Raw genomic sequence first — 24,248 nt, forward strand, 5'->3', positions numbered from 1 at the left:
TTTCTTTGTCTTAATTCAGGGTCTCTTTGATTTTAAAGTAAGAAAAGCAGTCAATCCTCATCTTTGACAGGCTGGAGGCAGAAAACACTCATCATTTGATTTTCCTTTCAACAGTCTGATCTAATAACTGGATAAAGTGAAAGTATGGTAAAAAGAATAAAGCTTCTGCACTTAAATTCCAGCATGACATCTCTCACGCTGTATAGCCTTGAAACATAAACAGAGGGGGTGAGTGTGAGCAGCTGTCTCCATGTAAGGATATGTAGCACTGGGAGCTGATGTGTTTGTAAAGCTGCCATTAGAGAGAATCTGCTGTGACTCTGACATTGAATCCGTCTGATCAGGTGGATAAATGGCTTATTTCAGCCTTTTCTATTTATTCGAAACCTCTTAAGTCTCCAGACCTGTCCTGGAGACCTTGCTGATCTCCAGCTGCCAGCAAACAATCATCTGAACATCTCTCTTTCTCCAGTGACGCCTGCGTCTCTAGCGCTCGTTCGCAAACGACCCAGAGCTGCCCCTCCATCCCCCCTCTAATGTTTTCTTATTGGGAACAGTCCCGCTGAGACGGGTGTGTCAGGTTTACCATCTGTACAAATTGCTTGAATATCTTGTAGGTCTCTAATCGCAGCTTGGAGTTTACTTTCTCTTTTCCGTCTTCTCGGTAAGCAGCCTACATTTTATTTTAAATTTACCGGAGATTTAAAGGGTTGTACTGCATGCTATACCGACTGATAGACCGTATAAATTAATCTTCTGGTTACCTCTTTTTTCCCTACAGTTAATGTGAATTTTAGAATATATTTAGATTCTCTGTGGTGTAAAACAAAAACTTTTTTTTGACTTCTTTCAGAAAAGAAAAAGGTGTTCCATCTCTGTAGTACTCCACTTAACATGACAACATAAATTAATTTTCATTAAATGCTTATATATATTATATTGCATGTTTATTTTGAAAAGAAAAGAAACTGCATAAAACATGAAATTATGTTTTAAAGGTTATAATTGGGCCTGTGTCTGAAATCAGTCTTCACATGTTTTTTTCTTAACTTCTAAATGTGTATAAAGTGGATAGATTTTTATTTTTGTGTGCCTGTGTGTGGCTTTTCTGCCATTGTGTGCCTCAAGCTACGTTTGAGGCACACAATGTGTTTAAATAAAGGATTTAACAATACAATTAAGCATCGGCACAGGACACTTTGTTAGGTATAATCTGTATAATGTATAATCTAATAAAATTAAACAGGACTGCTCTACCAGAGAGTCGCGTTTCTGATTTACTTTTTATTTGTTTTATTTTTTTGATCACGTTGACATTGAAATGTTAATAAAGTAAGTGGAGCATTCAGAATGCATTGGGCAGCTTTCAGTGCAAGTGCAGTGTGGTAACAGAGAAGAGAGTTGACTTTGAGCATGGCATGGTTGTTGTTGACAGGATCTGAGTGTTTAAAAAACTGTTGACTGGAATTTTCCTGCACAAAATTGGATGATAGAAGATCGTAAAAAACATTGCCTGGTCTGATGAGTTTATTCCTGCTGCAGCATTTGGATGTGATGCTATCAGTTAAATATGGAGCAAAATCTTGTGTGGATTGTTTTTACCACCCTGTTGAATCCATGCCGTGAAGAATTAAGTCAGTCCTGAAGGTAAAAGAGGGCCTAACTCAGTACTTGCAAGCTATGTGAAGTAGCGTGTAAATACAGTATGATTTTAATAGAATAAAACTGTTCAGTATGCCCTCTGGGACGTGATAGAGCGGAAGCATTAAACCAAATAAGTTACATTCCATCTCTGTGCAACATCAACATCAGCACCCCCGCCCACAGGTTGGATTTTTATCTTGTTGTTTTTTTGTATTTGAAATTCCTGACATGAAATAGTCTGGAAGCCCCTCCTGCAGACTGAAGTTGCACTAACCAGCAGTTTTAAGCTGAGTTTTATTCATTTGTCATTTCTGATGTTGGTTTATGCTGTTGGAATTTTCCACTTCCAGAAAACAAATTGTAAATTATCACCAGCAATAACACACCACCGTCTTGTCAGCTCTTATCAAACAGTAACTCTCGTGGGATGGTAGTTCCACAGAATCTTTCCTGCTCCTTCTGATTTCAGTTTAATTAAACAGGTGGGATGAAACATGCAGTTTCAAACATTCTTCTGTCTTCTGTTTCCACACAGTGCGGTTGTTCACTGACATGACTTAAAACAACATTAAACATTCCTAAGCGCTGTGTAGACGCCTTCTGTGAACACTCACATGTTTGACAGCTATTTCCTGCATTAAGTTACAGCTTTACAGTCAAAAATAATCTCTGAAGAACAGTTTTATTCATCCCTGCTTGTCTTGTTTGGGTTTTTCTTTTTTGTTTCTTTTCTTTTCTTTTCAGAAAAAAATGACAATGCTTTCAGGGTTTGTCTTTGTATTGCTGGTCCAAACTGTAAACCTTCAACTTACACCTCGAGGACCCAGACCAATACCGGGGCGAGGTGACAGTCCAGAGCCAACGGTACCTCCACTCTTGCCTGAACCCACACCAAGACCTGAAGGCTGTGAAGGTGAAGGTTCCCTTAATTTCTTTCTGGGTTAAAATAATGGTAATTTTTTTTTTTTGTTTTTTGACTTTAATTGATTCAGCTGTGAAAGTATTTGGATCCTCTGTATACCAAAGTAATCTAGAGTCAAATGTGAGGATACCTGTGTGACAGCATGCAGCTAAAGCTCAGCTAAAGGAAGCACAGCAGTAAATTTGCAACAGAATGGCTGAGAAAACCAAAGAATGGAGCTGTTGCAATGGTACAGTTAATGTCTAGACCTTAATCTGATTGAAATGCTCTGGTAGAAACAAGCTGTGCAGAAGGAAATGCCTGCAAACCTCAGTAAAGGCAATGCTGTAAAGATAAGCGGCCAAATTTTGTCGACGATGATGTGAGAGACTGATAAAATCATACCAAAAATCATTACTTCAAGCTATTGCTACTTAAGGTGGTTCTAATAAGGTGGTTATATTAAGATGGTTCTATAACCTGAAGCAAAGGCTCCAGCTCCTATGTGCTCTTTAATTTCTACACGTTTTAGCGAACATGTGTTTTCCTCTGCAAGACTGCACAATCTTAAACAATCTTGGTTTGCTGTGCTCAGCTAAAAAACACAAACAAACAAAAACTAAGCCAGATGATTGACCAGTTATTTCCCCTCATGTCCCTTTTCAAAAAATAGCTTCAGTCATTTTTGCACAGTGACCACGATTTACATTTATAGACTTAAAAAAGAAAAACACGACGTCCGGTCAGCAAAATTTGAATCTGAGAGGCCTGTGCTATCTATTTAGCATGTAGTAGTTAGATCTCTGCAGCACAACACATAAATGTCTTATAGTCCTCACATTTTTCAGCATCTAAAAACAATTTCATTATTTTTCTAATTAAAAGTAACAGCTGTCTTCTCCTCCAGCAGGTATAATCGACTGTCCCATCAGGGTGTACTTCACTATTGACACCTCAGAAACCATCGCATTGCAGGAGCCCCCACCTGGCAGCCTGGTGGAGAGTATCAGAGAATTCACAAAGATCTTTGCCGAGAGGCTGGCTGATGAGGAGTACAGGGGCCATATCCAGATCACTTGGTCCATAGGTGGGCTGCACTTCTCCCAGAAGCAGGTGGTCTTCAGCCAGCTCACAACCAGAGAGAACTTCATCAGGAATCTCGCTTCGATCCGATACCTGGGCAAAGGCACTTACATCGACTGTGCCCTCAAAAACATGACTCACCAGATGACCCAACATTACACAGAGACGAAGGCGGTTCTCTTCGCTGTGGTCATCACTGATGGCTACGTGACAGGAAATCCATGTTCAGGGATCAAGGTGATGGCGGAAAAGGCCCGGGATCAAGGGATCCAGATTTTCTCAGTAGCAGCGTCCAAGGAGATCGATGAATTTGGAATGAGGGAGATAGCGAACTCTCCGTATGAGCTGTTCCGTGACGACTACATAGCGGTGGAAATCGTTGATGGGAAACCAAGACTAAGCACTAAAACCATTGATCGTATCGTAAAAGCAATGGTGAGCTGACATCTTTTAGCCTTAAAATGTTGTGTCAGGTGACTCTCACTGACTGCTGTCTTTTTTCTCTTTTTTTTTGCAGAAATACCAAGCATATTTACAGGTAAGAAGGTTACTCATTATGTTAAGTTCCACATAATGAGTGTATGTGCAAGTAATCCCTATTAGCCACAAGCTCAGGATCCAACCCTGTCAGTTTCACACATTTTTTGTACTGTTGGCTGTTTGTGAAGTCAAAGAGAGGATATGTTCCCCCCGCCCACTTGCCTTTCAAATACTCTCTTTACCAAAGACAACCAATCAGAATAAAACTGCCACAAAGGGAAGGGGGAAGGAGCTAAAAAGGCTTGTTTCAGTCACTCATGCAAAGCTGCTATAAGTCCAAGACTGAAACAATGAAGTTGGAAATTAGCAGAATAGCTTCCTTTAAACAATTCTGGTATTTAAAAGGCTTCAGTCTTTTAATATTGTTTTGTTTTTCTCTTCCATCTCACAGTGTTACAAACCAAGATGTTTCGAGAGTCCTGGGCGCCCTGGACTAAGAGGTCCCTCAGGTCCAAAAGTGAGACTTAAAAACTGAATTAAAGTCAATAATTTTTATTATTGCTCGTGCCAATGATTCATCTTTTGAAATGCGTATGTCTCTGGATCTTTATAGGGCACAAAAGGAGACAGAGGCCCTCTAGGGCCAAAGGGTGAAAGAGGAAGACAGGTACCTAGAATTTACGTCTAGAAACCTAAATATATTTTAAAAAGTGCATTCTTATTTACTGAGTTATATATTTGTTACATTTCAGGGTGATCCTGGCATTGAAGGTCCAATTGGACGACCTGGTCCAAAGGTTTGCTGAGCCCAACTCGTTGATGATTTTATTTCATTAAAATTAATTAAATTATTTAACTGATTTAATTAAAATTACACGATGTATTTTTAATCTCATTAATGTGTCCTTTTGTGCTTTTCCGTAGGGAGAGGCTGGTTTAAAGGGTGACAAGGTAAGAGTTAAAATCCTTATATTTCTCATTTCTGTTCATTTATTAAACTGAAGGAAGTGTTTTGGGGGACTAATGGGTCTGTTTTATCTCAACAGGGGGAAATTGGATTAACTGGAGCAAAGGTAAAAAAAAAAAAAAAAAACAGTTTAATGCTTCATCTTCGTGCACCGCAACATCCAAAATTAAGAGCGTTTATGCACTGAAGTTCATTTTATCTCTTCGCTAAAGGGTGTTGCCGGTTCGACTGGCAAGAATGGAACTGATGGGCAAAAGGTGAGTGTTTACGGTGAGATTTTTACCGTAATGGTAATCTGATTATAAATATACTGATATTATATGAATGCTCCTTTGAAATCTTCAGGGGAAAATTGGACGAATTGGAGCTCCCGGTTGTAAAGGTGATCCAGGCGACAAGGTAAGTCGAGCATTTAATATTTATTTGTATGTCTTTGTTTCATTTTAACAACTTATATCAGCCATACAGCTGCATGTATTTCACTGATTCTCTTTAACATTGACTTTTTCTAGTATTGTTAGCATTTCTGGTTAAATGAACCACTGAGACACTTTTTATTTGTCTCTAATAGGGACCAGATGGCTACCCAGGAGATGCTGGTGAAACTGGACTATTAGGTGACAAAGGAGAAAAGGTTTGAATTAAATCACAATAATCTAATCATTTCGGTTCATACTGAAAGAGACAGAGTGTTATTTAGAGTGAACAAAAAAATATATTCACACGATTGCATTTTGGTATGTGGTCAGTTGGTAATTTCAGCACTTGAGTCTAGAGTGAAGTATTCACAGTAATTAGATGGATTCTAGTGAAGTCATTTCCGTACTGTAGTGGTTATCACATTCACCTGATAATAACAAGCCCAACCTTTTCAGAAAAGTGGTCTTGTAGTAAAGATTGACCCTCACAAAGACCAAACAAAAATACATATTAAACCTTGTCTATCTAAAATACTAGTAGTTGGTTCACTTAACAGAACTTACTGTTTTAACCTGACATGCCAGCTTGTGCAGGCATTTGGTGTTTAATCTTAGCAGATCACAATTGAACTTAGCTGAATTGAATTGAACTCAGGACCTTCTTGCTATGCGCCAAAAGTGCTAACCACCATGCCACCAGATATATGAAAGGAAAGTACTGTCACTAGAAAATAGCGTGAAATTTTCAGTGTGCTTCTTAAAGGTGGCACAGCAGAGCCTTAAAGAACCATTTCTAATATTTCTTTAGCTTTAACAGGTGTCAGAACAGCTGAACGATGTGATCTTCTAGGATTAAACACCAAATGCCTGCACAGGCTGGCCTGTCGGGTTAAAACAGTAAGTTCTGTCAAGTGAACCAACTACTATTATTTTTAGTTGGGCAAGGTTTAATATGTATTTTCTTTTGGTCTGTGTGAGGGTCAATATTTACTTCAAGACCACTTTTCTGCCTATGTGGTGCTGGTGCTACAGCAACACATTCATAGATGATTCACAGATACCGTGATTCATAACATTTTGACTGTTTATTAAACAGTCAAAATGTGCTCTGATTGCCAAAAGGTACAAGCACCAAGAAAGGTCAGAGAAAAATATTTAAAGACCAGCTGTTTGGAGATCTCTAAATCACCACACGTCTCCTTTATCTTCTGCAGGTCTGGACTGTAGTCAGATAGATAATATAAACCCCAAACTCCTTTTAATGGGGTGACTGTGGCTCAGGGGGTTGGGAAGCGTATCTGTAACTGGAAGGTCGCCGGTTCGATCCCTGGGCTCTCTGTCCTGGTCGTTGTGTCCTTGGGCAAGACACTTTACCCTATCGCCTACTGGTGTTGGCCAGAGGGGCCGATGGCGCGATATGGCAGCCTCGCTTCTGTCAGCCTGCCCCAGGGCAGCTGTGGCTACAATCGTAGCTTGCCTCCACCAGTGTGTGAATGTGAGAGTGAATGAATAGTGGCATTGTAAAGCGCTTTGGGTGCCTTGAAAAGTGCTATATAAATCCAATCCATTATTATTATTAATAACTGCTTTACCTTGAGGTTGACAAAGGTTTTGTGAAGGAAAGAGAGAGTCTCCTTTATCATGTCATATTAAATTTGTTGCCCCCCATACACACACACACACACACACACCCACTGCTGCTCTGTAGATGTGCCCCTGTTTCCTGTTACGCTCATACTGCAAAATTTTGCCCAGCAGCAGCTGCATTTCTTTTTGCCTGTTTTGCGTGTTTAACCTTTTCATATCTTTTATTATTAGATTTTGTCTTCCTTTGAAAAAGTACTCCTCTGCTCCTAGCAGACCTATCAACACCACCACTTTCATGGGAACATGCCCACAGCTAGATTGGAAAAACCTGACTGAACTTATCCTGTTGATAAGGACTTTGTGTGACTGCTTAGCCAGATTAATGACTGAAAGATATCCATGGTATGTTGAATTTGCTTGGTAGTGCAGCCTCTTGCTGTTGTGCTAATAAGAGCTTTAGATTATGATATTATGTATTGCCTTTCTGTGGCAACACGTTTGCCTCAAAATTGATAGATTAGGCTTATGTGGGCTGTCTGACCGTTAACTGAAGTATAAACAGAAAAGCCCTCCACCAAAAACACTGTCGTGTTCAAGACGAATGAGGGAACGTGAGAGCAGCTTCAGCCAGTGAATTAGAGTTTAACAGCTCTCATTAGTTAAGGCACTTCTGTGACACTGAGATGTGCATTGATTTGTGGGTGCATTTTAAAATATGCCTGTCACAACGGAAGCAAAAATCCAAATCTTTCAGTTTGTCTTCTTAAAGGATTTTTTTTAAAAGCTATAATTAGGTTTTTGTCTTTTTTTAAATTGATCTTAAAAATACTTGTCTGTATTGCGTGGCACGTGGTGTAGTGGTTAGCGCTTTCACCTCACAACAAGAACAGTCCAGAGACATGCGTGTTTGGTTAATGGGTGATTCTAAATTGGGCATCGGCATGAATATTAAAACAAATGTCACAAATTCCAGAACTCCTAATCTGGACATGCATATCACAGAGAAGCTGAACATTAGTCTGAATAGCAGTTAACATGTGGCCTAACATGTGCCACCAAACAGTGTGCTGACATGTTAGCACCTTCATCGTGCTGTATTCATAAACAGGAACCCCCTCCCTTTTCCAGCCATGCAAACATAACATATGTTATGCAGTGAAATGACAGCACATAAATACAAAGAGGAAATGCTCTTTTTTTCATAATTAAATCATCTGACATAGCTGACGGCTGCAGCAGCTCGGCAGACATTTTTTCGACATTTTTTTTCTTGACATATTTGTGTTTATTCTGTCAGTACATTCAACATGTACAGCTCATGCAGATGTAAATGTTGGTACTGATGATTTCCGTAATTATGCGTCATGAATGTAGCCAAAGCACAGCTCAGACTAAATATTTGGGCTGTGTGCAGACATCCAGTCTCGATCAAAAGTTTAAGACCACTTGAAAAATGACCTAAAAAAGAAAGAAATCATAATTTGCATGGTTGGATCTTAACAAGGTTCCAAGTAGAGCTTCAGCATGCAACAAAAAGAAATGGGGATGAGCCGGAAAAAAATTTGAGCATACAATTTATTGAAAACAATGTTTAAACTGCCTGATCAGTTTAGGACCACACCTCAAAAAAACAAACAAACAAACAAAAAACCACTGTAACCTGCAGGCACTGTGTACCCTAACGTTGTCCTGTTGGAAAACCCAGCTGTTACCACACAGACAATGTTGCTCTCTGCAACATCTGGACATAGCCAGCAACCGTTTGACACCCCTGCACCTCCTGAAGCTCCATTGTTCCACTGAAGGAAAAAGCACCCCAGACCATTAATGCGCCCCCTCCACTGTGGCGCGTAGAAAACATCTCAGGTTGGATCTGCTTGTCATGCCAGTAAGTTTGGAAACCGTCAGAACCATCAAGGTTACATTCTGATGTTTATGGGGCTCCAGTCAGGACCAGTAACGGCCTTAATTTGGTTCAAGGACTGTCCAGTGTCTTTACAGGCAGGCAATTGGATCCTCCAGCTCAGTGCTGGTGAAATTTCTTTGGGTCTTCCACTTTTTGACTTTTTTGTTCCATAACGCTAGGAGTCATTTAAGAAATTCCAAATGACAGTCTTACTGCGCCCCACCTCAGCAGCGATGGCGTGCTGCAAGAGATCCTGCTTATGCAGTTCCAGGGGTGCACATAAGTGAGCTGTTTGAAGCCAGCTCATTTCCTGCAACCACTTTTCCAAGAATACGTGCTTCTTTTGCGGTTCTGACTCCTTCTGACATTTGTTTGGAGGTGTAGGAACACCAAAGTAATTGCTTAAAGGAGCTTGCTTCTTCGACATCTTTAAGAGTTCTAAACAAATGTCTGTCCTCTTCCAGAAAATCTTATGTACGCAAATGCGCGTTGCAACTTCTTATCTGGTGCGTGTCTTTTATTTTGACCACGCATGCGCACCTGCGGACCACTTATGTGCACCCCTGGCAGTTCAACATCCCGACCACATTCAAAAAGGGAACATTTTTTTTGCCATCAGAACGTCATGACAGTGTGACTACCTGACAGAAAATGACAATGAATCCACATTTTTGCACAGATTTGGCCTTTGAATGGCATGTAGTTATACATTTTTGATCAGCTGTAAAACAGTTTAAGCGTTGTTTTCAATAAATTGCATGCTCAAAAAATGTTCTGTCTCGCTCCCATTTCTTTTTGTTACATGTTGAAACTCCACTTGGAACCTTGTTAAGATCCAACCATGCAAAATATGATATTTTGGCATTTTTAAAGTCTTAGATTTTTGATTGGGACTGTATCTTTGCCCATGCTCACTCAACTACAGAATCAATGACTAGACAATCAGACATGACCATTTTTTTCCTTATAAACTTATTTTATTATCGTGGCTCAAGAGTTGGCAGTTCGTCTTGTAATCGGAAGGTTGCCGGTTCGAGCCCCGCCTCCGACAGTCTCGGTCGTCGTGTCCTTGGGCAAGACACTTCCTTAGGGACTAGTAAAGCGCTATACAAATACAGGCCATTTACCATTTTTTTAGAGTTCACTGAAGCTCAGTTATTAATAATGTTACATTATGTCCAGTTATGTATTTTTTGTGGCTTTTCTTTTTGATTGTTTTTGCATTTGTTTAGGGTGACACAGGCCTTCCTGGAAAGCCAGGCCCCCCAGGCCCTAAGGGTAATCCAGGTCTGAAGGTAACCTTCAAATTAAAAAAACAAGTGGAAAAAATACTGAGCGCACAACAAAGATTTTTCTTTACTTTAAAACTGAATGTCTGCTTTTTAGGGTGAAAGAGGAAACCAAGGAAATCCAGGACAGCCTGGACAAAGAGGGAGTCCGGTACAGCCCTGAATTTATTTTATTTTATGATTTTTTTTACATGTGCACTAAACCGATGTTACAAAACCAACTCTCAAATTAAACTGTTGACACTTGCAGGGGAGAAAGGGTTCACCTGGGGCAAAAGGCGAAGAGGTATTTGACTCGTGTTTTTACTTGGAAAAAAAAATCCCCATTTGGAAAATAGTTAAAAGAAATTTACTAAATAAATATTCATAGGGGAGGAGAGGAAACCCGGGAATAAAGGGATCACAAGGAAACACTGGGCCAAAAGGGAAAAAGGTAAGCTTTTGTCATTGTTTTTTTTAATGAATTGTCTTATTGTATGAATGGCATTTCATTTTCCGCTTATTTTTAAGCAAAATTGCACCATTTTAGCTGCTGGTTTGAAATACTGTGAAACACTGGCTTCCTTTGACCTTTTAAGAAAGATGAATTAAGAAAGAACTTTGAGGAAGAAAGTCTGAAGTGTGCTTGTGGTTTTTAATTCTGAGGAACTGAAATAGTGAAATCCCAACTACTATAACACAGTTCTGTCTTTCAGTCGGTCATCTCAGAAAAATTCCTCAGACATTTCCCTGAGCCAGAAGTATTACCTCCCTGTTACTGTTGTGTCTTGTATATATTGGGAAGTAATTAATGGTTTGGTATGAATTCTGACACATTCATTTATTTTGTGAGGGAGAACGAGGCCCGGAGGGAAGCAGAGGTCGGCCTGGGGAAAATGGACTCAAGGGCGCTAAGGTGAGGAGAACACGCTGTGGGTGGATTTTTGATGAGCAATGACTCAGAGGCTTCCCAAGAACCTGGCATGCCTTCATTAGACATTCAACACTGGAGCCATGCCTTCATCATAAAAACACTTATTTTCCAGATGAAAATATCAGAAACTATACAGTAATTTGAAATGATTAGCTTGAAACTGCCAAATCCACATCAGTGAAACTCATCCTGCATGTGCCTGTGTGGGCTGGAGTCAAGGTCGAGTCCAGTAAAAAGGGCTGTCTGTTATTTTCTCTCTCTGACAGGGGGACCTGGGACTACCGGGACCGAGGGGTCAGCCAGGAGAACTAGGCGCCCCTGGACGAAATGTTTGTTCCTTTATAACTTTATCATCATTGTCATCATCATTGTTACTGAATTTCCCGGAGGAAGCCACCCGAGGGATTAATAAAGTTTCATCTAATCTAATCTAATCATCATTTTCTGCTTTTTCAAGTAGATTCTTTTTTTATTTGAATTTTATCTTCTGTGGCTGCAGGGCACGACGGGAGATCCTGGAGATTCAGGACCAAGGGGAGACATTGGGCCACTTGGACCAAAGGTAAAAAGAAAGTCTGAGCATTTCTGTTCATGATTATCAGTAAATAATTTACTCTCATCCACGTTGTTTTTCTTCTAAAGGGTGACAGAGGAAGGCAAGGTTTCAGCTATCCTGGATCAAGGGGACCGCCTGTAACAGCTTTCTTTTTACCTCATAAAATGACCTGCATGTCTCAAGATGTTTCTTCTTGAGGCTAAAGCAACTCTGATATTTAAAGGGAGACAGGGGTGCACCAGGTAGGAGAGGACCCAGAGGGAGCAGAGGTGACTGTGGCGCCAAAGGAGAATCTGGAAATAAAGGGCAACCAGGAGCGCCTGTAAGATGCGATTGTTAAACCACTGATGATGTACAGTTTTACTTTTATAGATGTTTGCACTCATAAACAGGACAGGACAGAGAGACTTGGCCTTATCCGCTGCCTACACTGTTGTCCACAGAGGCTTTAAGTCAGCAAACAAGCCAACGAGATCCTTGATTAAATTCATGTGCAAACTTTAAATTTCCTGTTGTCCATGCTGTTCTGCTGCAAAAAATACCTGAAAGTTGGTCCACACATCCCAAAAATTGTCTTCTCACCTCTTGGAGAATGTGAACCTACAGATGGTTATGACAGCCAACACAGAGCAGCGAAGCACACAGCACTGTGTGACAGCACGACAAAGGGGCAAGAGTAGACTTAGAAAACAGTTGGAAGACACAATCGGAACAAATCAGGGATAGCGAGGCAGGGAATTTAAACTAGATACAGAGCACAAAACACACAAGACAACCAAATTAAGACAGGAAGCAGCTAAACATGCAGACTCATATGCAACACAAGCTGGAAACAACCACAGAGGAAAGACTCGGGGAACAGAGGAGGATCACAAAGGGAACTAATAAATTTAAACTCACCAACAGTGTTGGTCAAGTTGCTTGAAAAAAGTAATCAGTAACTAATTACTGATTACTTCCCAAAAAAGTAATCCCATTACTTTACTGATTACTTATTTTCAAAAGTAATTAATTACTTACTTAGTTACTTTTTAAAAACACGATTTACAACCTGAATAGGTGATAAAGCGATAGATCTTTCAGCCCAATTCTACTTTTTCTGCATAATCCATCATACAAAATGTAATCAAATGGAAAAGTCTCTTTTTAACTTGTTTTATTAGTTTTAATCTTTTAACTTTATGCATCAAGCAAAAATTAAATTATATGCACCATTCTCTGACTTGAAGAAATTAGTTTAACATTTAAACCTATTTTCTGCACATTCCAGCACATAAAATAAAATGTTTTTTTGTGTTTACACTCAGTCTTTCAAATAGATGCAAGTAAAACACAGCAGAAAATAAATAACATCAAAGACTAGCGGTCCTGTTGCTCTATTTTCACCTGTAAAGCAGGAGTGGGGTAGGCGGAGGTTTACCCTGGTGCAGGTGTGCTGCAGCGATCAGTTGAAGAATCCACGAGTTTCTCTGTGAATTTCCCATTACGTCATAGTGCACTCGGTGCTTGTTTAGGGGTTTTTTTTCGTTGTAAAAAGAAGTTTTCTCCCCACGCACAACGGACACTAATGTTTTTGTCACTTTTTATGGAATCAAACTCAAACTAGAAAAATTTGCATTTCCTGCGAAAATGCAGTGTGGATGCCTTAACGGCTGAAGATATCTGCTGAAAAAAGCTGAAAAAGTTGAAACAAACAAAAAAAAAAGATGCCCTGAGCAGGATTTGAACCTGGCCCTCCTGGTCAAAGGGCAGCTATTTAGCTCACTGAGCAAAACACTTTCTCACCAAGAAAAGGTGGAGAGATTGACAATTGTGCTGAAATGAGCAGAAGCTACTGAGAATTGTGCTGATAACAGGTGGAAAGGCGGAAAATTTTTCAGAAGAGGTGAATAAGCAGAATTTGGGCAAAAATAAAGGGGTGAAAATTCTGCTGAAAAGAGTTCAATCAGCAGAATTTCTGCTGAAAAGAGGTGAATGAGCAGAATTCTGCTGAAAAGAGTTTTTTTCTGAAAACAGCAGAAAAAACTGAAAATTTTGCTGAAAAGAGTTGAATGAGCAGAATTCTGCTGAAAAGAGGTTTTTGCTGAAAAAGAGCTGATAAAGTTTGGATTTGTGCTGAAAAGGGGTTAAAAAAACTGAAAATTTTGCTGAAAAGGGGTGAAAAAGATGAAATTTGTGTTGAAAAGAGTTTAAAAAAAGTTTAACTGTTAAGTGAAAGAAATGTTGCCATAAGCTGGATTTGAACCCAGGCCTCCCAGTCTGAGAACGGATGCTTATCTCACTGAGCTAAAACACAGCTCAGCCCATCATGCAAAATCAGTGACCACATTGATAATGTGTTCCATTCATTTCAATGGTCAAAAGTCATAACACACATCAGCAGAAATAGCAGAATTTTTTAAAGTTTAAACATAGTATTTCTGCTAAAACTTAGTATTTATACTAAATAATATTTTTTTCCTGCCAAATCATAGCATTTGTGCTGGAACACAGAAAGTTCTGCCAAATCATACAATTTGTACTAAAACATTATTTATGATTAAGCAGAAACACTGGGACTTGGTAGAAATACTATGATTTACATGAAATACTTTGACTTAGCAGAAGTACTACAATCTAGGAAAAAAGTACTACAGCATAGCAGAAATTCTATCATTGAGCAGAATTACTAGGATTTAGAAGAAATACTAAGATTTGGCACAAACACTGATGTGGCTCAAGAACCTTTATTGTGCAGTTATACTATGATTTGGAAGAAATACTATACTTTGGCACAAATACTATGATTTGGCTCAAATACTATAACTATCCTCGGTCAGAAGGAGAGGCTGACATCCAGGGATTAGATTACCACAGGTGGAGTTTATTGCGGTCAGATGGATGGTACAGGGAGGTATGGCATACAGTAGGAGGATGTGGAGAGGTGATATGGTGTGGTTTCTATGATTAAGAACAGGGTATGCATTACAACATGCATACAGATTAAAGATTAAGAAAACTGGCAACAAATTCCTCCACTACAAATCAGTCTGATGCCACTTTTTACAGGGTTCCCGTTTACTAAGGCACTTCCCAAAAGGCGCCACAAGAGGGCACTCCAACACAAGAGATGACCTATTTACACTGATGCACTTAGTAAACAGCCCCTACTTAGCCACTACATAATACAGTGATATTACAGTATACAAATTCACACAAATACTATGATTTGGCAGAAATACTATGACTTAGTAGTAATACTATAACATAACAGATTTCCTAAAAAAAACTATGAAATTGCAGTAATTCTATGACTTGGCAGAGATACTACGTTTTAGCACAAATACTATAACAACGCAGAAATACTATGACTTAGTAGTAATACTATAACATAACAGTTCAATGTTCTTGCACAAATACCACAATATGGCAGAAATACTATGTTTTAGCACAAATACTGTGATTTGGTATAAATACTATGATTTGGCACACATACTATATTCCGCAGATACACTATAACATAACAGATATTCTACAACTTAGTAGTAATACTATAACATAACAGAATTATTATTTGGGCACAAATACCACGATTTGGCAAAAATACTATGATTGGGTACAAATACTATGATTTGGCAATAATACTGCATTTTAACACAACTACTGAGATTTGATTGAAATACTATGATTTAGAAGAAATACTATTACTCCATACAAATACGATACTTTGGGACAAATACTATGTTTTGGTTCCAATACTATGATGTGCAACAAATACTATGATTTGGCACAAGTACTATGATTTAGTACAAATACTATGATTTGGCAGAAATATTATGACTTAGTAGTAATACTATAACATAACAGATTTCCTAAAAAAAAACTATGAAATTGCATTAATTCTATGACTTGGCAGAGATACTACGTTTTAGCACAAATACTATAACAACGCAGAAATACTATGACTTAGTAGTAATACTATAACATAACAGTTCAATGTTCTTGCACAAATACCACAATATGGCAGAAATACTATGTTTTAGCACAAATACTGTGATTTGCTATAAATACTACGATTTGGCACACATACTATATTCCGCAGATACACTATAACATAACAGATATTCTACGACTTAGTAGTAATACTATAACATAACAGAATTATTAATTGGGCACAAATACCACGATTTGGCAAAAATACTATGATTAGGTACAAATACTATGATTTGGCAATAATACTGCATTTTAACACAACTACTGAGATTTGATTGAAATACTATGATTTAGAAGAAATACTATTACTCAATACAAATACGATGCTTTGGGACAAATACTATGTTTTGGTTCCAATACTATGATGTTCAACAAATACTATGATTTGGCACAAGTACTATGATTTAGTACAAATACTATGATTTGGCAGAAATACTATGCCTTAGTAGTAATACTATAACATAAGAGATATACTATGGTTTTGCAGACATACTATGTTTTTGCACAAATACCATGATTTGGCACAAATGCTATGATTTAGCAGAAATACTATGATTGGGTACAAATACTATGATTTGGCAATAATACTGCGTTTTAACAACAACTACTGAGATTTGATTGAAATACATACTATGACTTAAAAGAAATACTATGACTCCATACAAATACGGTGCTTTGGCACAAATACTATGATTTCGCAGAAGTACTATCATTTAGTACAAATACTATGATTGGGCAGAAGTACCATGTTTCAGTACAAATACTATGATTTGGCAGGAATACTCTGGTTTAGCAGAAATACTCTGATTTAGCAGAAGTACTATCTTTTGGTAGAAATTCCTGCTAAAAGGTACTATTTCTGCGTTTTAGCAGAAATACTGTAATTTGGCATAAATACTATAATTTGGGATAAATACTATGATTTGGCACATATAATATATTCAGCACATACATTATAAAATAACAGAAATATTTGGCCCCAAAACCATGATTTTGCGCAAATACCATGATTTTTGCAAAAATACTATTATTTAGCAGAAATACTATGATTTGGCAAAAGTACTTAGATGTAGTAGAAGTACTTTGCTTTAGCAGAAATACTATGATTGAGGAGTAATACTTAAACATAGGAGAAATATTGATACACAGACACACATACACAGAGAGTAAAGGGAACAGGAGCTGTGGAGAGTCTGGGCTTGGTATATGTAGGTCAGTTAAATTAGCTGCACCTGCTGTAGTCAGCCCTTACACACACAGACACAGAGAGAGGTGTGAGTTTTCTTCAGTGTATTTCTGACATTCAGGATTCCCCTCGAACAAATGGCCATAATTTCCTAACCGTAGAGGCTAGAACGGTCATTCAGACATCGTTTTGTTCAGAAGAGATGGGGGAATCTTCAGGTCTTCATAATTCAGAGATAAAATATAAATTATTAAAGATATATGACTTGTAATACACTGTAACTGAGTAGAGGCGAAGCAAAAACTGCATTGACTTGCTCTCAAACAACCTTTGGTAACTCTAAATCTATATGGAGCATCAAAATCATTCTTTCACCGTAAGAAACAGCAGGCTTTGGTGAACAGTCATGGAAATTTTCAGGGCTCTGTGGAAATCCATCAAAAAGATATGATGAGAGAAAAAAGTGACTCATTTCCAGAATTTGAAATCTGATGAAATCTGAGCGAGGGACAAATTTCCTACCCTCAAACAAGTCTAACTCATCTCAGAACGGTAATAGGTGAGAAAATAATTCGTGAATTGTGAGCATCAGGAGTGTCTGAAGATATACGGGGACAAGCCTCATGTCTTAACTTCGCTTCGTTAAGGAGATATGACAATTTGAAAATGCCTCTCATTACAGAAATCCAGCGGTGATTTTGAACAAACTCTCCATTGAGATTATATGGAGAGTTTTCACACTTTGTGTTACTCTGAGGAGATTTGCAAAATATCTATGAGTCCCACAACAATGATAGGGACATTTTCTGAAAGCCAGCAAAAATACCTACGTTTTGATGTATAATTTGTGGGGCTTGAGTGGAAATTGAGCGAGTAGCAAGAAGTTGTTTGGACATGAAGAGAAAATTCAAACAGTTTCACTGTCCCCTCTGAGTTAATTGCATAGCAACCATAGCAACGCATGTATTTTCTGAAAAATCACAATTTTGCAACTGAAGACTTAAAGAGAGATAAGATGAAAAAGGTAGAAGATCTGAAAAAGCTGAATCATACAGGAATAGCCAAATCATTTGAGAACGTTTTAAAGTTTGAATGGAGTTTCTAGGTGAAAGTATGAGGCAGTAGTTAAGTTTCAAAGACAAGAAAGTTTTAGCAGAATTGTGGAAGTTTCCCATTCATTTCAATGGGACAAATTAAAGGAAAAAAGTGTAATATTTTAAAAAGTATAATAGTAATAAACACCAAAAGTCATAGCCGGCATAAGCAGAAAGAGCAGAACAGTTTAGAGTTTGAACGGTGAAAATAGCACAAAAATTGTGGAAGTAGATCCACGGCGAAAAGTGTACGGAAACACCCGGAATAATAAAGAATAAAGAGAAACAGGAACTCAATAGTGTGGATGCCTATTAAGGCATCCACACAACTAAGGTCAGTACTTCCACGCTTTAAACGCTGCATGCACGCTCATACTCTCTCCCGCACTCGATATATGATCCATTGTTGATCTGCACACAGCTGTTGTCATGAACGTCGCACTTGCTTACATCACTGTCATGTGACATTCTCGCAAACAAATCACGGTTTTAGTAACGCAGTAACGCAGCGTTCCTACGGGAAAGTAACGGTAATCTAATTACCGTTTTGCAATAGTAATCCCTTACTTTACTCGTTACTTGAAAAAAGTAATCAGATTAAAGTGTTACTGCCCATCTCTGCTCACCAATAAGTGAATGAGGTACTGAAGATACAAAAACAAAGAAAATGAAAAGCATCTGGGAATATGATAAACAGAAAGCCAATATAGAGCAATTCCTTATTAAAACTAAAAGAGACAAGAGCACTTAGAGTGTCCAACAACCCCAGAAGGGCAAGGTTTATAGATTTTCACATTTAGTGTGACCTTGACCTGATTTTCAACAAATCCAAATCAGCTCAAGCTGTTTTTGCTCTCTACAATCACACAAAATGACCCAATTACCACGAGTATGTTTTCGCAAATTACATTATATTAAAACGATGCACAGAAATAACACGGGCAGAAAGTAATCAGGTGAAAACATTTATTTGGTCATTTTTTCCTTCTTTTTAATTTTTTTAATGAAAAGTTTCATTCCACCTCCCCGAAACCAATAGTTCATTCTGAATTCTGTTTGCATGGACCGTTATTATTCTACCTTAACCAATCAGAATAGAAAGCTCGGTGTTTCTGGAAATAGATGTTGCTGGGGATTTTTTTCCACCTTAAACTAAGCATTATCCACCTCTGTTGTGTTGTAATGGAGGCAAAAACGTAGCTGACGAAACTGAAAATATCTGCAGTGCACGGCTGCAAGTCATTTGAGGTTAAGTGTTAAAAAACAAATAAATGAGGTTGAATTTAGTCTCTGGAGTGTGAGCATATCACTTTGTCTTTGCCTCACAGTGACAGTTGTAAAATATGGCAAGGTAAATAAAAAATATGTATGAATTAGGCCAAAGAACAATGCCATTTATGCTGCTGGATATTTTACCAGGTGCTGTTTCCTGTTCAAACACATTACAAATGATCAGACCACAGCAGTCCCACAGGATCACATGACACCAGCTGCATGGGTGTACTGTGCCTTAACAACAGTGTTTTTGCACAGCCTTCAGTGTTTTGTGAGTCATTTAGGTTTCATTGACTGTAAAAATGTTTGTATCTAGGGTGAACCAGGCCAGTCGGGGCCGCCAGGAGAAAGAGGGCCTAGAGGAGAACGTGGACCTGATGTAAGCTACAGCCACACAGATAATGAGCTGACCATGCATGCAAGTTTGAGATCCAGGTGCATTGTACTGTGGTGTGTGTGTGTGTGTGTGTGTGTGTGTGTGTGTGTGTGTGTGTGTGTGTAGGGGGATCCAGGACCAGCAGGCGATTCTGGGCTCACTGTGAGTAAAATTTTAAAAAGACTGATGTATTTTAATGCAAGAATTCCTTTACTCACTTCAGTGTATTACTTTAATCTGCACACATGTCACTGCAGGAATGTGATGTCATGAGCTACATCAGAGAGACGTGTGGTTGCTGCGGTAAGAAAGTATAAGCACTCAAACACAGCTTCATAAATGTGGTGTTTAAATGCGCTGATGGTCTTCTTGTTGTTTGTCTCTCAGACTGCGAGAAGCACTGTGGAGCTATGGACATCGTGTTTGTAATTGATAGCTCAGAGAGTGTCGGGCTGACAAACTTTACCCTGGAGAAGAACTTTGTTATCAACACCATCAACAGGCTGGGATCTATGGCGCCCGAACCTACATCAACAACAGGTAACGTCAAGCAAGCAATCGTTCTACAGATTTACCCAAAAGAAATTAAAATACACACCAATCTTCAGTAACACTGTGACTCTGCAGAAACAACTACAGACTAAAGTATTTCAAATCGTGCTACATAAAAATGGTTGATTAATATTCATGCTGAGAACACAACACCAAAACAACAGTTTGTTGTTGTTTTTTGAGCAAGTTGCTAAATACCCAACAAGAGAAAATGAATAATATTACAACTGTGATTCATCCAGGGATGTTTTACTTGTTAAGACTACAGAGCCACTTGTCACTTGCTGACATTATAAATTATGATTGGAGTAAAGCCTGCAACCGCCGTGCTGCTGTAAATGCATCGGTGTTACCGAGTAACCCCTAACAGATTTATCTGTGATGCTTTTCCAAAAAGATTTACAGAAATAATAAATGTAAAAGTTTGACTTTTAGACTGATTAAAGATGTGTGTATCTCCTAGGCACAAGAGTTGGAGTTGTACAATACAGTCACAACGGGACCTTTGAGAGCATTCGTCTCGATGACCCAAACATAAACTCCATGACTGCATTCAAAACTGCAGTGAAGAATCTGAGGTGGATTGCTGGGGGCACCTTCACCCCCTCTGCTCTGAAGTACGCCTATGATAACCTCATCAGGGACAGCAAGAGAGCCCGATCCAAAGTGTCCGTCGTCGTGGTCACAGACGGCCGCTTTGACCCCCGAGACGACGACAATCAGCTCACATACCTCTGCAACGACCCCGCTGTGGTGGTGAATGCCATCGGGATAGGGGATATGTTTGACACCAGACACGACAGCGAGACTCTGGTGTCAATCGCATGCAACAAGAAGGATCGGGCTACTGAGATGAGGCGCTACAGCGATTTGGTGGCTGATGAATTCTTAGAAAAGATGGAAACTGTCCTCTGTCCTGGTAAGCCTGTACCAATAATCTCAGCAGCCTGACAGTACTAGTCCTTGTGTGTTTGTCTAACCTATGATTTCTCACCAGATCCAGTCATTAAGTGCCCTGATCTCCCCTGTACAAGTGGTGGGTTTTATTCATAGTTATATGATTGGTTTATGATGAAACGCACTTCAGGAAGTGATTGCTCTTTTTTGTTTCGTTTCAGAACTTGACTCAGCACCTTGTGTTGCAAGGCCTGTGGATTTGGTATTTCTATTGGATGGTTCAGAGCGTCTCGGGGAGAGAAACTTCCTCCTTGTTCGTGAATTTGTTCAGAAGGTTGCAGACAGGCTGGTACTGGCCAGGACCAGGACCGATCGAGAGCGAGCCCGTCTGGCACTGATGGAGTTTGGCAAGGAGTCAGAGAATCGGGTGGCTTTCTCTCTAACACATGACCCTGTCCAGATTGTTAACAGTTTAACAGCTTTACAGTATCTAGATTCTTCTTCAAGCGTGGCGCCCGGCATCATACATGCCATCAACAACATCCTGGTTAGAGAAAGCGCCCGGCAAACGAGGCCCAATGCAGAGATTTCATTCGTTTTCATTACAGATGGTGTCACTAACAGCGACAACCTGGACGAAGCGATCAGTGCCATGCGTCGTTACGAGGTGGTCTCCACGGTGATTGCCACAGGAAGTGATGTTGATCAAGAAGTCCTGACAAAGCTGGCTATGGGGGACCAGCACGCCATCTTTAAAGCAGAAAAATTCTCAGATTTTTTAAGGTCCGGTATGTTTGATCGTTTCATCCAGTGGGTGTGTTAGAGAGAGAATGCTCCTGTGAGCCAATACTGGTGCTACAGCTGTTAATCCAGCATTTTCAAGGATAATTAAAATTTATTTCAACCTGATAGTATTTTACATTAATGTGGCTGTTGTGGCTCTATTGAGGAAAGCATCCTACAGTGAAACAAGACTGTGCTCTCTGCAGCTTTATACTGGGTCATAGTGCAGTCCTTGATTTTACCCTCTGAGGATATCTCAGATATCTCTGAGGATATTCTCCATCTTTGAGACCATGCAGAGCCAAGAGCCAACTTCATCCTCCACTTTGTTTAACACCTCACATGTGTACTAAAATTTAAATTAAAACAAAACTTTGACAGGATTTTGTTTTAGCAATTTGTAGAAAATCATCCCAACACTTTCATTTTTGGATGCAGATGCAATTAGCAACAGGTCCACTCCAGGCAGCTAAATTCTAAGCTTAGGTCAGAATCAAAAGCAAAAGTTAAAAGACTACATTGTCTGGATAACCTCAGGAGCTCGCGCTTGTTTCCTCTTGAAGCTTGTAGAGCTGCAATGGCCAAACTGATTGGGGAATACACAAGGTTGAAATAAACTAGATTTCTTCTTTAACCCATAGACAGTATATAAAAGAAACACAGGCACCCACTATGTTTGAAAAGTGAAGCCATGTGCCATACAACTGAGGGTCTCTAGGTGCTTCCTTGTTCTGTCAGTGGTTAAAGTAATTCATTGGCAGCTGCAGCTCAAGCAGAATTTATGGTCCCGCAACGGTGGTGCGTTCACTGTCCGGTAGCAATCCAAGGATGGCCTGTCTGCCTGTTGCCAGATGGAGGCAGTGTGCAAAATATGTGGTACAGCAGTCTGTGGGTCACTCTAGCTTGTGCTGCTGTTGGTACATCAGACAGCCGTGAAGAAGAGCAACTTTATAACATACAAAGAGCTGAAGTGAAAATTAGTGTTTAAAAACAATGAAAAGTGTCCAATGTCTGTGCTTTTCATGTTGTATTCTTCCGCTAGCAGTCCCTGCTCTATTCTGGCCCTCTTGTCAATGAATCAACATTCGGCACACGCTTGCATCATCTGCTTCTAGACACGTGCAGTCAGAATGTTGGGAGGCCTGCACCGGAGTGTGTCTGGGGTGGGTGGACACATTTACAGGACCATAAATTACACTTTGCCTTGTGTAACTCAATTTAAGTGGGACTAGATTTTTTTTTAATATACACTATATTACCAAAAGTATTCACTCACCCATCCAAATCATTGCATTCAGGTGTTTCAATCACTTCCATGGCCACAGGTGTATAATATCAAGCACCTCCATATGCAGACTGTTTCTGCAAACTTTTATGAAAGAAAACTCTCAGGACATCAGTGAATTTCAGTGTGGTACCGTGATAGGATGTCACCTGTGCAACAAATCCAGTTATGAAATTTCCTCGCTACTAAATATTTCATAGTCAACTGTTAGTCGTATTATAGCAAAGTGATGACAGGGACCCAGCCATGAAGTGGTAGGCTACATAAAGTCACAGAGCAGGATTAACAGCTGCTGAGGGTCATAGCATGCAGAGGTCACAAACTTCCTGCAGAGTCAATTGCTAAAGACTTCATGTAACCTTCAGATTAGCCCAACAACAGTCTACAGAGAGCTTCATGAAGAAGGTTTCCAAGCACAACACAAAGTGTCAGGGTTGTTTTTCAGGAGTGGGGCTTTGCCCCTTACCCTTTTAATGCCTCAACACAAAACACAAGATATTTTGGACAATTTCATGCTCCCAATGTTGTAGAAACAGTTTAGGGAACACCTGTTCGCAGTGCACAAAGTAAGGTTCATAAAGACATGGATAAGCGCGTTTGGTGTGGAAAAACTCGTGAGCTGTGGGCCAAACCTTCTCGTCCAACATCAGTGCCTGACCTCACAAATGTGCTTCTAGAAGAATGGTCGAAACTTCACATAAACACACTCCTAAACCTTCCCAGAAGAGTTGAAGTTGTTACAGGTGCCCAGGGTAGGCTGACAATAATAAACCATTAAGAATGGGATGTCACTCAAGTTCATATGCATGTGAAGGTAGACGAGTGAATACCTTTGGTATATAGTGTATATGGATAAGTGGGACAAAACCTTTTCCATTTTGAACCATTGTCAGCATACTCATGGCCCTAATTAAATTGGCATTCCCACCTCAGAAAAAGGGTTTTTTCTCCAAGAGTTTCTCACATGTTTCACCCTTTTTTCCAAATATGGTCACTTCTGGCTCCAAAGTGCTAAAGTCAAGGATTCAACATGGTGATCCACAAACCAAAGGTTGGCATTATGGTGGCAACGTTCTCTTTTTT

At 39.4% G+C, this 24,248-nt stretch overlaps 1 protein-coding gene across 3 annotated transcripts; it reads left to right on the forward strand.

Moving 5' to 3' along the window:
• Positions 1–198: 198 nt before the first annotated feature.
• LOC101475161 (collagen alpha-2(VI) chain) lies at positions 199–24,243 on the forward strand. Of its 3 annotated transcripts, none has more exons than XM_076875104.1 (28): positions 199–344; positions 2,389–2,557; positions 3,453–4,063; positions 4,146–4,166; positions 4,560–4,625; positions 4,722–4,775; positions 4,861–4,905; positions 5,033–5,059; positions 5,155–5,181; positions 5,288–5,332; positions 5,421–5,474; positions 5,647–5,709; positions 10,220–10,282; positions 10,374–10,427; positions 10,527–10,562; positions 10,647–10,709; positions 11,109–11,171; positions 11,456–11,518; positions 11,689–11,751; positions 11,832–11,882; positions 11,969–12,067; positions 19,589–19,651; positions 19,775–19,810; positions 19,906–19,951; positions 20,036–20,188; positions 20,664–21,119; positions 21,198–21,236; positions 21,319–24,243. In XM_076875104.1, the coding sequence occupies exons 2-28, from the start codon at positions 2,395–2,397 to the stop codon at positions 21,918–21,920; spliced, it is 3,126 nt and encodes a 1,041-aa protein (XP_076731219.1). In that variant the 5' UTR covers positions 199–344; positions 2,389–2,394; the 3' UTR covers positions 21,921–24,243. The 3 variants fall into 3 exon arrangements, with proteins under 3 accessions (XP_076731219.1, XP_076731218.1, XP_076731220.1); XM_076875103.1 differs by lacking the exon at positions 199–344 and adding an exon at positions 361–664; XM_076875105.1 differs by lacking the exon at positions 199–344 and adding an exon at positions 361–664 and having other exon boundaries at positions 3,456–4,063.
• The last annotated feature ends 5 nt before the right edge of the window (positions 24,244–24,248 follow it).

The sequence above is a fragment of the Maylandia zebra genome, linkage group LG16, assembly GCF_041146795.1.
Source record: "Maylandia zebra isolate NMK-2024a linkage group LG16, Mzebra_GT3a, whole genome shotgun sequence".
In the NCBI taxonomy this organism is placed as follows: domain Eukaryota; kingdom Metazoa; phylum Chordata; class Actinopteri; order Cichliformes; family Cichlidae; genus Maylandia; species Maylandia zebra.